The 12510-nt window shown below is 54.4% G+C and overlaps 3 protein-coding genes across 3 annotated transcripts in view; 1 reads left to right on the forward strand and 2 right to left on the reverse strand.

The window, feature by feature from the left end:
* Positions 1 to 3435: 3435 nt before the first annotated feature.
* On the reverse strand, positions 3436 to 8814 carry LOC105002704 (chromosome unknown open reading frame, human C10orf2). Its single transcript, XM_010859509.1, has 5 exons — positions 6993 to 8814; positions 6560 to 6800; positions 6317 to 6424; positions 5874 to 6015; positions 3436 to 4685 (listed from the first exon to the last, which is right to left on the reverse strand). Exons 1-5 carry the CDS (start codon positions 8230 to 8232, stop codon positions 4365 to 4367), a joined length of 2052 nt encoding a protein of 683 aa, XP_010857811.1. The 5' UTR covers positions 8233 to 8814; the 3' UTR covers positions 3436 to 4364.
* A 28-nt stretch (positions 8815 to 8842) lies between these two features.
* MRPL43 (mitochondrial ribosomal protein L43) lies at positions 8843 to 10041 on the forward strand. Its single transcript, XM_010859508.1, has 3 exons — positions 8843 to 9040; positions 9130 to 9236; positions 9352 to 10041. The coding sequence occupies exons 1-3, from the start codon at positions 8910 to 8912 to the stop codon at positions 9591 to 9593; spliced, it is 480 nt and encodes a 159-aa protein (XP_010857810.1). The 5' UTR covers positions 8843 to 8909; the 3' UTR covers positions 9594 to 10041.
* Positions 10042 to 10835: 794 nt separating this feature from the next.
* SEMA4G (sema domain, immunoglobulin domain (Ig), transmembrane domain (TM) and short cytoplasmic domain, (semaphorin) 4G) overlaps positions 10836 to 12510 on the reverse strand; it is a 13744-nt gene continuing 12069 nt past the window's right edge. Inside the window, exons 16-17 of the mRNA XM_010859507.1 lie at positions 12070 to 12510; positions 10836 to 11942 (exon numbers count right to left, since the gene is read on the reverse strand). The exon at positions 12070 to 12510 is cut by the window's right edge and continues 22 nt beyond it. Coding sequence (XP_010857809.1) covers positions 12298 to 12510 — 213 coding nt within the window. The 3' untranslated portion in view covers positions 10836 to 11942; positions 12070 to 12297. The remainder of the gene's footprint in view (positions 11943 to 12069) is intronic.

The raw sequence follows: 12510 nt of genomic DNA on the forward strand, positions 1-12510 counted from the left end.
ATGTGTACGGTCATGCATTCTCTGGGGAAGGGGGACTCCTACTCTTGCATGAGTGGGCTTTCTGCTCCTACTTTGAGGGGAGGAGCTCCCAGTTCCGCAAGGAGGAGTGTAGTAAGAAAGGGGACCCACAGGCGCTCGCGCAGCTGCTCCCCGGGGCTGGAGGTCCCGGAGGAGGCTGCTGTACACTGCCAGAATTGCGCTCCCCTCGGGTATCTTCAGGAATGGGGGCAACATGTTCCGGGGAAGGAAGGTGAGGAGCCCAGGTAACCAGCCCAACAGTCTCTTGTCCTCCTGCGCTACGCCAACTCCAGGGGGCGTTGTGCTCCCATTCCTGGGGAAGGGCTTATCCCCTCCAGGTGGAGAATGGAATACAGCCCGGCAAGGTATCTTTCAAACTCGCTTAGTACTGGGGAGGGAGGTTCCCGCCGCGAGGCTCCCCCCGTACAGCCCACGGGTCTGCGAAGCGATCACGTGCTCAACGCCTGTTTACGTCTTAGTCTTCACCTGCGGGCAGCAGGGAAGCCGGAACCTCCGGAGGCGTCCCATCTGGCCCGCCCCCGTCCGCGGTCACTGGGAGGCCCTTTTCTCCCACCCTCGTCAAGTGCGCGACGGCAGCACACACTGCCCGCTGGGGGTCCGCGCGGGCCAGCCGCGCTCATCCGCCGACAGCAAGCGAAACTCACTAGGCGCGTCCGCCCCGCAGTGCACGTGTTTTCGGGTGTCTCCAGTACGCGCGTGGGTCTATGTACACGCGTGTGTGCGCCCGTCGGTGTGAGTTTTCGTGTAGGTTCCCTGTTCAGACTCTTCGCCCGCGGCCCCTGGACTGCGGGGCCTGTCTCTTCACCCCAATCCCCCGCTTCCCGGGATCGGGAAAGTTCACTCCGGGGCGGGGTGTGCAGGAGGCGAGAGTTCCTACACCGCCGCGGCGCCCCCACTCACTCACCCAGCGCTACCTGAACCGCCGTTCCAGCTCCCGCCGGGCTCCTGACCCAGGGCCGGCACGTCCTGGCCGCAGATCCGCCGGCTCCCCAGCGCGCTCGCCCGGGCTTGGTGGAGGGGGCGGGGCGGCTGAGGCCGCGCCCCCGACCAAGGCAGGGGAGTGGTCTGCCCAGCACCCCCTCAGCAGCAGATCTGGTACCCTGCCAAGTAGTGTCGCGATGGTGGCCCAAGACTGCCCCTCGGACTTCTGACTTCGCAGCTTCTGGAACCGGCTTTTGATCTAGGAAGGGGCCAGTGGCGCCACAGCTAAGCTAAGCTACCTGGCTGCCCTAACCAAGTTGGCTATAGGGCTTTACTGCCACCATCCTCTGGTCTGTAGGGAGCCCAGCCTGGTCCACTCTCAGCCCACTCCCCAGACACAGGGAAAACCCCTGGGAAGCAGACTAAGAAGGCTCGGATTTCACCAAAACAGACCCAGCCCTTCCTCACACACACCTCTGAGGTTGGGGCTGCTCAAGCAGAACCAACACTTCCCCCTCCCCTGGAGTAGGTGTCTGCCCGGTGAGCAGGCTTGTCAGTTCTGGCCCCCCCCCCAGAGGGTGGGCAGGCTTCTCTTAGACTTATAAAGTTCCACCCACAGGCACAAACAGGAAGTTGACCTGTATTGCACCAAAGGGTCCCTCCCTCCATGGCACCCAAGGCGGCCTGTGGGAGGGCAGATGGTGATGTCTACAGGTATCTGGGTCATATCTGCAGCCTGAGTACTTGGGCAGCAGGAGCCCTTTGAGTTGAGTCTCTTCTGAGACCCATCCCCAGTGAAGGGATGGAGGACCAAAGCTGCCCCCTTACAGCCAAGTGGGTTAGTGAATCTGAGGACAAGGCTGCAGATCCAGTTGGACTCTACTGGGCCAGGCTGTGCCTCAGCTCTCAGGAAGATTCCAGTTGGGCACAGGCTGAGTACTGGTTCTAGCCCAGGCAATTCGCCTCAATCCACTTTGGCGGGGTACAGAAACAGTGACTCCTAGGGACCATACATAGGACCCAGGGATTAACTGCTACTTTTTGGGCTCCAGGGGCTCCTGAAATACTTTGGGCTAATTTTCACGTGAGGGGTTTAAGACAGGTGTGTAATGGAATGTGTGTGTGTGTAGGGGTGGGGCTGGGGGATCATTAGCTTCCCCTCCCTCCTACCATTCTGGTTTGCTCTGTGGGCTGTCTGCTAGGAGGGTGGGGCAAGACAGGCAAGTGTGTATCTATCCCCCTATCCCCAATTCATAGACCTCAGAAAAGTCTCCTATTGGAAATCCCTGAAAGATTTCCTGAGCACAGAAGACCAGAATGTGGAACCCACATCCTTATAGGTAGGATTGACCTGGTAGTGTGCATCTGGAAGGCATGGCTGACGTTCAACGTTATAGACCCTGGATGAGGCCTAGACCAGCCAGCGGCTGGTAATGATTACTGCAGGATTAGGAGGGCTGGCTCCAGCCAGTCTGGGAGAGACCCCCAAGAAGGGAGGCCCTGGAGGAGGTCCCCCTTCCCTCCCCCCAGAGAACAGCTTTGTTCCAGGGTCTGTTTCAGGAAACAATTGTAGTCACAGTTCTCACACACAACAGACCAGAGACCCCAAACCATTCCGCAGGGTTCCAGACCTCCCTCTTAGGTTGACAGGGAATGCTTGATAAAGCAGCCTTGCTTCCAGGAAGCAGGACACCCCCCTCCCCCACCGCCCCACCTCAAATACCCTCCTTAACAAAAGGCTTCTCCCCAGCCCCCTTAGAACATCTTTCATTCTCACTACTCTTGCAGGCAAATCTAAAGGGAAACAGACTTTAGAATATCAGAGGAAGTGACATGGGAAAGTGTTATCATTTACCAATATTTCTGACATGGTCTCTTTCTGCATAAGTTATTTTTATTTTATGATCTCCTTCAGAGTTTCTTAAAAACAAGGAGTCCTGCAACCTCCAGAATCAGAAATACCTGTGTGTCAGGAATGGGGGAAGAGTAGGGCCTAGGTTCTGCATTTTTAAACAAGAGACCGAGTTCTAACACACACTAACATAAGAGAAACCCGGAGAGGGTACAAGGAGAGGGAAATGGAAGTGGGTGGGGAGCAGATAAGAATATGCTGAGCCTGAATCCACAATGAGCGAGGCCCTGAGTGACTCATGTCACAGAGGGACAGCTGGTCAGGAAAGGTCTTAGGCATGGGGCCCAGTGACCCACACCTCTGCCAGGGATCACATAGAGATCCTCAGGGAAGACAGGGATAAAGAAGCACCATCCTGTCTTCCCTAGGACATGAAGAGGTATAAGGTTGTGCATGCACGCAAATCCTGCTTTCTTGGGAGCACACAGCTCAGATGGAGTTGGGGAGGGGGCTTATCCACTCCCAATTCAAAAAGTGAGAGGTAAATTCAGTTCAAGGAAAATCCAGTTAAAGACTAGGGAGACACCTGGTGGTCAAATAAGAAAAAGCAGAGTAACAAAGGCAATGGAAAAAAATATATATATTTTTTTCTTTTTTTCAGTAAAACTGGAAAAGCCTCTACAAAAAGTCATGATTGCATCCACTCCAGCAGTCCGAAGCAGCATACCATGGAATGAGTGTCTAGGTGGCAGGCACTCTGGGCTCACAGTGCCCTTCCATGGCTCTCTTCCAGGCTTCCACCTTTGTAGCTAGCCCTGGTGTTATATACAAGGGTGAAGCACCTAGATCAGATGGTAGTAAGCACCACTTCAGGGGAGGCTTCAGAGTGGCAGGTAGAGGAGTTTGGTGTCCACCATGTCACCCTTGGCTCTGAAAGCCTGGGCTGGAGTTTTGGCAAGAAGTTCCCCTATTCCCCTACAGGTTCAGGGAGCCTGACCCCCCTGCTTTGACCTCACCTTGCTCGTTCTCACCTCAGGGCCTCTGTATTTACTTTTCCCTCTGCCTGGATTCCTCTTTCTCCACATGTTCACATGGCTCAATCCTAGTTCTTTAAAGGTCCCAGCTCAAATGTCCTCTGCTCAGAGATACCTTTTCAAATCTTACTCTAAACTAGCCTGTAAGCACTATCACATTACTGTATTTTTCTCCTTTAGAGCATATATTCACTATTGAGAACTATGTTTTTTGTGTGTTTGCACACTGCTTGTCTCTTCTACCAGGTTACAGGTTCCATGGAAGCAGGGACCTCATCTGTCTTGTCAGTGCTGTATTCCCAGAATCTAGAACCAAGCCCAGCACATAGTAGGTTCTCAAATATTTGCTAAATTGAATTCTCTCGCAATGAAACCATTCCCTATGCTAGGCCCCTCAGACTGAGACAGGGGCCCATAGCTCCCAACTACAGGACAGAGGCAGCCCTAGCAGAGGACTGACAGCCTCTACCCCAGACTGTCCTGCTAGGCTTGTTTCAGTGTCCAGCTCTGCAGTGTCTTCACCTTGAAGGCTTGGAGAGGTCTGGCTGGTTGGGGTTGCGGGCCTGGTTGGAACAAGTCTCAGAGATCTGGGGCATAGCCCCCTTTTTGCCAGAAGAGGGCTTTTTGGCCACTAGTCCATTGTCATCCTTGATCTTCTTGAGCCGGGCCTTGCTCTTTGGTGGTATGGAGAAGGTGAGAGAACTCTTGTTGAATTCAAGTGGGAAGACACCTACATCTCCATCAAAGCGGTTCTTGGACACCTGCAGATACCGTTTCCCTGGCCCAGTTACCAGTTTCCTGTCCTGCAGGATCAGAACGTTGTCTGCTTCCTGGCTTGCCTGGGAGATAAGGGGCAGAAGGAAGAAGGAGCAAGAAGATATATCAGAGGAGCGTAAAGGAAGGCTGAGCGTGCAAGAATAGCAAGAATGTGGAAAGGAAAAGTACTTCCCCTGTCACCAAAGCTCTCCGAACTACTGACCAAAATGCTGGGGTCACTTGAGTATTTTAGTTCCCTGACAATCCTGTTGCTGTCCCAGATTGTGTACATGCTGTTCCCTCTGCTGCTAACACATCTGGCTCCTTGGATCGCCACCTCACTCAACCTGAGCTCCTTACATTTAGGTCCCAGTCTAAATGTCTCACTTCCCTGGAGAGAACATTCTTGATCCCCATAAATAAGAAAGGCACCAGCATCTTTCTACTTCTGTCATTCTTTCCCCCAGTTCCATGTCCGTTTCATCATGGCACATAGTTTACGTTCCTTGCCCTGCCTTCCTTGTGCCCAGCCCAGGCCTGGCACGTAGTAGGCATTCACTCAGTGTGCCATGGAAGCTCCAGGATGCTAGGCTGATCCTGCTGCCCAGAGGGCCCTCCCACTTACTTGCTTATTTCATACCTATTGTTAGCCAAAACCCAACCCAACCTTTGTTGACACCTCTTCTAAGAAGTCTCCCCAGATGTCCCAGGCTGACTCAGATGGCTTTTCTCCCCAAATACCTGTGCTGCCTATCATAGTTCTTAGTATTATCATGAAAGTGCAACTCAGTCATGTCCGACTCTTTGCCACCCCATGGACTATACAGTCCATGGAATTCTCCAGGCCAGAATACTGGAGTAGGTAGCCTTTCCCTTCTCTAGGGCATCTGCCCAACCTAGGGATTGAGCCCAGGTCTCCCACGTTGCAGGCGGATTCTTTACCAGCAGAGCCACAAGGGAAGCCCCAAGTATTATCATATTGAGTTGTAATCACTGTCTCCTTTTTTTTGTGCTGTGCTACATGGCATGTGGGATCTTAGTTCCCTGACCAGGTCTCCAACCCTCGCTCCTTGCATTGGAAGCACAGTCTTCACCACTGCACTGTCAGAATACATAGCACATATATTCTTCATGTCATGACTCCAGAGGCAGCTGCCTCCTGCCTGTTCCAGATGGGTAGTCAAAATGATTTAAGGCTGAATGAGGGCTGTCCCTGGTCATACCTGCCCCCTCTACTCTCCATGGCTTGAGATCCTCTAAAGTCCACTTACTTTGGCTGAGCCAAAAATGGATGCTGTCTGTAGTTCTTTATCATCATCCTCTTTTCGGGGGTGAATGACCAGTGTTACATGGCAGCTACTGTCTGTTGCAAACTTCCGAAAGGCCCCGACAATGTAGTCTTGAGCTGCAATCCTGCCCAACAGAGCAAAGAGGTTATCAGACACACAAGGACAAGAATGAACACATACTCCTGATACGTTCACATCTTACCACAGCATCACTCTACTTCCCTTTACCCAAGGACTCACACTTAAATCCCTGTCCACACTTACCACTGTCATACCGCACACCTCTATAAAGACAGAAATACATATAGAGAGGTATGTGCCTGCACATATGTCAGAAAACAAGCGTACAGTGTTTACCCAGAGGCCAGCTGCCTGAGAAGATGTGTGTTTAAGCGGGTTACAGCTAGACAAGAGGAGGATGTCACCTGTCTGTGGACAGCTGCTCATGACCCATCATGAACTGCAGATTGTCGATGACCACATGACAAATGTCGTAAACATAGACTGCATGTTGCATTGTGTCTATTACAGTCCTGGGAAGAGGAAGAGACAATGAATTCAAGAGTCAGTTACAAGTAATCTCTAGACCACGGCAGTCTGAAGACTCTGTTGGGAGTCTGTTCTCCTGCCCTCCTGTTCTTTGAAAGCCCCAGGCCTGGAAACCTCACCTGATGCTCTGTTGCCCATGAAAAGTCATGAAATAGAGGGGCAAGTCCTCAAAGCGGTCAGCCCACTCATCGTATTTGTCCAGTTGCTCTTCCAGTCGTCCCACAGCGAACTGTGTCAGCATGACACGGGCTAGTCTCACGTTGCTGATCTCAAAGCTACCCCACAGTGTGTTCACTCCTTGGGTACACAAATCCAGGGCATACTCACTGATGAATGTTGTCTTTCCACTGCCTGTTGGCCCTGCACAGGGGTTGAACACAGACATGGGTGAGGAAGTAAAGCCCTAACCTTGAAACCAAGATCCACAAGAAGCTTCAAAGTTGGGAGGGGAAGGCTCCTCTTAAACATTTACTATGGCCCAAACCCACATGCTTTAGTCATCTAATCCTCTGCCCCCAAACCCACCCAAGCAGTAAGTTTCCAGAGGGTTACCTGTGAACACTGTCAGCTCGCCCTTCCGATGTCCCTTCAAAAGACGATTGAGGTCTGGGAAGCGGCTCCAGCGAACACCAGCTGCCTGCTCCACGTTTGACAGTTCTCCTAGCACCTCCTCCCGAAGCTGCCGGAAAGACACGATAGACTTGTGCCAGGCGGGCAGGGCAGTACGCAGAATACGAGAAAGATTTAAGCCTTGGTTCAGAGCCTCCAGGGGAGAGGGCTGCTTGTCCCCAGGCCGCACCAAGGAGCATCGTTTGGGGTTCAGTTTTCGGGCAAACAACTTGGCAGCTTCCCAGGACCGAAGGTCATTCCCCAGCCAGAGCACAACCCGTCGGAACTGTTCGAGGTAAGGAAGCAGGGCAGGGGGTAAGCAGGCTGTTCCTCGGGGTAGGGCTAGAGTGGGCAGCCCTGTGGACTGGTTCAAGGCCAGACTGTCCAGCTCACGACTTGTCAATACCACTTCAACATCTCGTCGACTGATCAGTGGTAACCCAAACAGATTGTGGTAGGCACCAGGCCGGGGAATGGTGGTCTCCATATACTGCACCCCATCGCCCTGGGTTTCGGCCCCTAGTAGCTTCAGGCCTCGCAATCCCAAACCTCCAGGGGAGAACCAAGGGAAGACAAGCCTGCGAGCAGGCCGCAGATAGCGCACGCTGAAACGCTTAAGTGTGTCATCTGTCACTTTGGTGAGGCCAAACATCATGCGAGCTAGCTGGGCTTCCTCCGACTCAGGCAGCTCCCAGAGAGGTATGGCTCGGGCCCAGATCCTCCGGACCTCCTCACTGTCCTCAGCTTCTGGGGCCTCACTGAGTAGGACCCCTTCTCTGGCCCCACCCCCTTGCCCCTCCACGCTGGCCTGAAAGTCTTCCCAGCTCCCCTCTGCTAGGGTGGTCATGCAGAGAAAGCGGCCAGTGGTCTTGTCAATGAAGAGGCTGAAGGAAGCTGCACCAGTCTGGTGCTTGAGCTTTGAGGCCCCCACAAAGGGACTCGGTGCCCGCAGGCAGCTGTGTCCATCCTGGAAGGGGATCCCACGGGCCCGCAAATACTGGCGGATTTCAGTTGTGGTTACAGGCAGCACTGGTGCCTCCAAGGCGGGAAGAGCCTCCTTCCTGTACCGTCTGCGAGGAGGGCCGGGGGCCAAGCTTCGGGGCAGGCCTCTCCGTCCCATCCACGCCCCACGCAGGGGCAGCAGGATGCGGAGGGGGTACCCGCTTCGGAGGAGGACCCACATTCCTACTCAAACGGAGGAAGTTACTGCTTGAAATGCCTTAGCCTGGTTCAGGTGCCTTCACTACTAGGTCATACCTTAGGGACCCTGCACGCAGCTCTCTTCTCCCTCTGAATCCTCTTCAGCCCCTCTACATTGCTACCTCACATCCACGCCAGAGGACGTTTTCACGTCCGCGTTCCTCTGGCCGGTCCCTCCACAGCTACCTTTGCCACCTTCCGCGCTGCCCCTTCCTGACGCGGTTTCTCTCGATCATCTCCACGCCACTACCGCCCCTCCACTGCCCCTCTTCGTCGTCCTCATCTCTGCAGCTGTCTGTGTCCCTTCCGTGGTCCCTCGCCTCTGGGCCCCCTCCTAAAGGACCGCTCCACCGCTCCTCTCAAGGGGACTCCAGGCGACTACAGTGTCGCTCCGCCGCTCCCGCCGAGGAGCGCCCGTCGTGCCTCCGCCGGGTGCCTTCCTCGGCTCCACGGCTAGGAGCTCCGCCGCTCCTGACCCCAGCCCCCGGGTCACCACTCTCGTCTAATCCCTGTCGCCTGCAACATGGGTCACACGCGAGCCACTAGCCGTGACTTCGGAAGCAAAACTGCCGCCTTGCAAGTGTCCCCGGAAGCGGAAGCCTCTGGTTCGTCCCGCCTCCACTCCGCGAGACCCGGCTTGGCGACTGGAGAGCTGTGGCCATGACTGCCCGCGGGACAGCGAGCCGCTTTCTGACGAGTGTCCTGCACAACGGGCTGGGTCGCTACGTGCAGCAGCTGCAGCGGCTCAGCTTTAGCCTCAGCCGTGACGCGCCCTCGTCCCGCGGCGCCAGGTGAGCCGAGGAAGGGCGCGGGGATGCGACTCCAGCCGCCGTCGCCCCGGGTCAGGGGTCACCTTGCTCACCCTTCTCGGGTCCCTCAGGGAGTTCGTGGAACGGGAGGTGACCGACTTCGCCCGCCGGAATCCCGGGGTCGTCATATATGTGAACCCGCGGCCGTGCTGTGTGCCCAGAGTAGTGGCCGAATACCGTGAGTAGGGCCGGGCGAGGGCTGGAGGGCGGCGACGGAGGGGGGTTCGGCCCGTTTGCCTGCCGCTCGTCTGACCCCTGCTTCGCTTCTGTTATCCCCATCTCCCTTCGACCAGTTAATGGGGCTGTGCGCGAGGAGAGCCTCAATTGCAAGTCGGTCGAGGAGATCGCCACGCTGGTGCAGAAGCTGGCCGACCAGTCGGGTTTGGACGTGATCCGCATCCGCAAGCCCTTCCACACGGACAGTCCTAGCATCCAGGGTCAGTGGCACCCCTTCACCAACAAACCGACAGCACTGGGCGGGCTGCGCCCTCGAGAGGTCCAGAATCCTGCCCCGACCCAGCGGCCAGCACAATGAAGACCAACTCCATACCCACAGTTTGGACTTTTACTCCAGCAGAGGTGGTTCCTGCTCCTGGTTTGCTTCACGGGAGACAGATGAAGCCCACCAATGGGTACTTTTGCTTGGGATAAAGAAGAGCTGCCTGTCTCTTTTGATGTCCACCGTGAGGGGCAGGGACTGTGAGTCTCCTCATTCTTAGCCAGTTGACATCCTGAAACCTGAGAATCTTCAGAGATTTGACTTGGTCTTCATTTCTTAAATCCAAATCAATAATAGTGATCTCAAATCACAGTGAGGGCTTTCAAGGCTGGCTTCTGAAGAATTCCTTTTGGCCTGTTTCTGTAGCCAGTGACCAAGAGAGTCTGCTGTGAGCCTGGCATTGGGCTAGGCCCTTTATATCTATGTGAATGTTTGTGTGCAGATTAGAAAACAAGTTAATAAATTTGCCAAGGTCACACTTGAAGTCTGCTTCAAAATATGTGCATTTTAAAACTGTAACACCATTTTTTGACTATCCTAAAACCAGAAGCAAAATGAATAATAACTCTTCAGGATGGTGTAGTATCAAAGGCCATATGATTAATCTAGGCTTAACCCTTGGAAAGAGTGATTCTCAAACCATCTGATTAAAAGGCAGCATCTTCTAGACCTAGGGAGGGGAGGAGATGATGAGAAAAAGAGCCAGGAGGTAAAAACCTAGAAACTTTTGTATGAATTCTTGAATTATCATTAATTTTGTCATCCCCTTATCACCACGATCAGTAAATAGTGATCATTTTAAAAAGCCTGTGTGCCTGCTCAGGACTATCAGGATGGAAGCTGAGGATCCCAACTTCTGCAAAATTAAAAAAATAATTTATTTGTGGCTGTGTCGGGTCCTCATCGCTGCACACTGGCTTTCTCTAGTTGTGCACAGCCTTCTCGTTGCGGTGGCTTCTCTTGTTGTGAAGCACAGACTCCAGCGCACATGGGCTTCAGTAGTTGTGGCGAACAGCTCAGTAGTTGTATTCCCGGGCTCTAGAGCACAGGCTCAGTAGCTGTGACACACGGGCTTAGATGCTTATGGGATCTTCCCGGACCATGTCTCTTGCATTGGCAGCCAAATTCTTTACCACTGGGTCACTAGGGAAGCCCTGAAAATGGTTTTATGGAAAGCAAAGCCCACCCTGAAGCATCTTTATCATAAGCTTAGAAGCCTGTCTCCTGGTGATCAGGGGAAGACCAGCCTAGACCAAGCAGACCACTCATAGTAGCTGTGGGGAAAAGGGTATTTATTAACCAACAGTAGGGGGAGGAGCTGAGCCCAGCCTCCCCACTCTGTCACATGCCTGTCCCGCCTACCTGCGTGGTGAGCGGTGGCATTTCTAAAGAAGTGTAGCCAGTTTACAATAAATACATTCATTGTGGGGTAGAGGAAGGAGAGGTTGGGTGAAGGGCAGTAAAAATCCGTGGGATTCCACGTTCTCAGCTACAAAAATAACAGTCATCCTCACCCGAGGGAAATGGGGGAGCTCAGTCAGGTTTTGATTGTCCCATGTGGGCCTGGAGACTTCAGAGGCCCCTGGACCCTGAAAGTGCCCCGGTGAGGTAGGACAGGGGTGGGAGCCAAGCATCCAGACTCCCAGCCTCTGCCCTTTGCATAGTTCCAAGAACGGGCATCAGTGCCAGGTGAGACATCAGATCTCTCCTCCTCCTGCTCTGATCTAGGGGCAGCAAATGCTTGGTCCCCAAAAGGGAGGCTGGCTCATTGAGTGCAGTGTTGGTCACCCGTCCTAAGGAAGTGTCTGCAAGGACAGCTAAATGGGAGACAGGTCTCCCTCTGAAATGTTCATGGACCAAATCCGACAGACACAGGTTCGATGCAGCAAGGGGAGGCTCAGAAGGTGCATGTGAATGGAAATGTAAGCACATGTGCGTGAGGAAGACCGTGCCCGGAGCTGTCTCTGGCACTCCTGAGAGTGACCAGGGAGTAGGGAGGCTGACTCACAAGGGCTACACGTTAGGGGAGAAGAGGGAAGGATGCAGTAGTCTTACCTTCCCAGGCTGGCCTGTTGCCAAGCTCTTGTCAAAGAGGTCATCACATGGGGCTGGGACTACAGGAAGACTAGATAGGATGGGAGGTGGCAATTGAGAGGGTACCCAAAGTCCAGAAGAAGGGATGAAACGCAGGAATGCACCAGGAGGTGGGGGTGGGGCCCTGCAGCCCAGCTGATAGGCATTCTTCCATGTGTGCACGTGAATGCACGCAGGGCTCAGGTGGCTCTGGTGGCTGGCAGAGGTCTGGTTTGTTTTCAGGACCATCCAGCACATAGGGCCAGGCAGAGGGTGGTGACCTTGAGGCCACCTGGACCTGCAGAGCCCTGCCTGGGAGAAAGAGGAAGGGTGTAAGCAGACAAATGGGGCAGGAAGATGGCATCCTCTCCTCCCAAGTGCTTAGGTTAAAAGGGAAGAGGAGTGGGGGCTAGGACTGCAGAGCCTGAGGGGCACCTACCTCTGAGGAGCACCGGTTGACCTGGGCTGCTCACAGATGGGTCTGTGGAGAGACTGAGAAGGGGGCTTTGGCTGGGCCTGATGCTGGCCAGCCCTACAGGGACATCACAATGTTGGGAGAAAGGCCTGGAGTTGCGGGGATGAGGGTAAGGTGTCCGTTGGGGAGGCAGCGGCCCAGCCTGGTACAGGCAGGCTGGTTTGGAAGAGCATTTGTCCTGGGAGGCTGGGCTCAGACAGAGCTCTCATCCAGGTGCTCTACGAGCTGTGTGTGCTTCCTCTTCTCCAGGATGCGGCTGAGCTCCTCGGTGAAGGAGCAGGGCCCCGCTGGCACTCCATTGTTGCTCTGCCTCAGGAGCACGTAGCTGTTGCCATTCATCCTGCGCAGCCGGCTGGGCAGCGTCACCAGCCCATTGGTCAGCTCAGTTGGTGGTGGTGGGGGGGG

This window comes from Bison bison, unplaced genomic scaffold (assembly GCF_000754665.1).
Source record: "Bison bison bison isolate TAMUID 2011002044 unplaced genomic scaffold, Bison_UMD1.0 scf7180017864456, whole genome shotgun sequence".
NCBI classification, from domain to species: domain Eukaryota; kingdom Metazoa; phylum Chordata; class Mammalia; order Artiodactyla; family Bovidae; genus Bison; species Bison bison.

What these genes read in the sequence shown, in the direction of transcription:
- LOC105002704 (XM_010859509.1), bottom strand. Translation starts at nt 8,232, where the DNA reads ATGTGGGTCCTCCTCCGAAGCGGGTACCCCCTCCGCATCCTGCTGCCC. An exon ending in CGAGCTGACAGTGTTCACAG is followed by an intron (nt 6,801 to 6,992) that starts GTAACCCTCTGG and finishes ACCCCTGTGCAG; the next exon opens with GGCCAACAGGCAGTGGAAAG. An exon ending in CCATTTTTGGCTCAGCCAAA is followed by an intron (nt 4,686 to 5,873) that starts GTAAGTGGACTT and finishes CTTATCTCCCAG; the next exon opens with GCAAGCCAGGAAGCAGACAA.
- MRPL43 (XM_010859508.1), top strand. Translation starts at nt 8,910, where the DNA reads ATGACTGCCCGCGGGACAGCGAGCCGCTTTCTGACGAGTGTCCTGCAC. An exon ending in CCCTCGTCCCGCGGCGCCAG is followed by an intron (nt 9,041 to 9,129) that starts GTGAGCCGAGGA and finishes CGGGTCCCTCAG; the next exon opens with GGAGTTCGTGGAACGGGAGG. An exon ending in CAGAGTAGTGGCCGAATACC is followed by an intron (nt 9,237 to 9,351) that starts GTGAGTAGGGCC and finishes CCCTTCGACCAG; the next exon opens with TTAATGGGGCTGTGCGCGAG.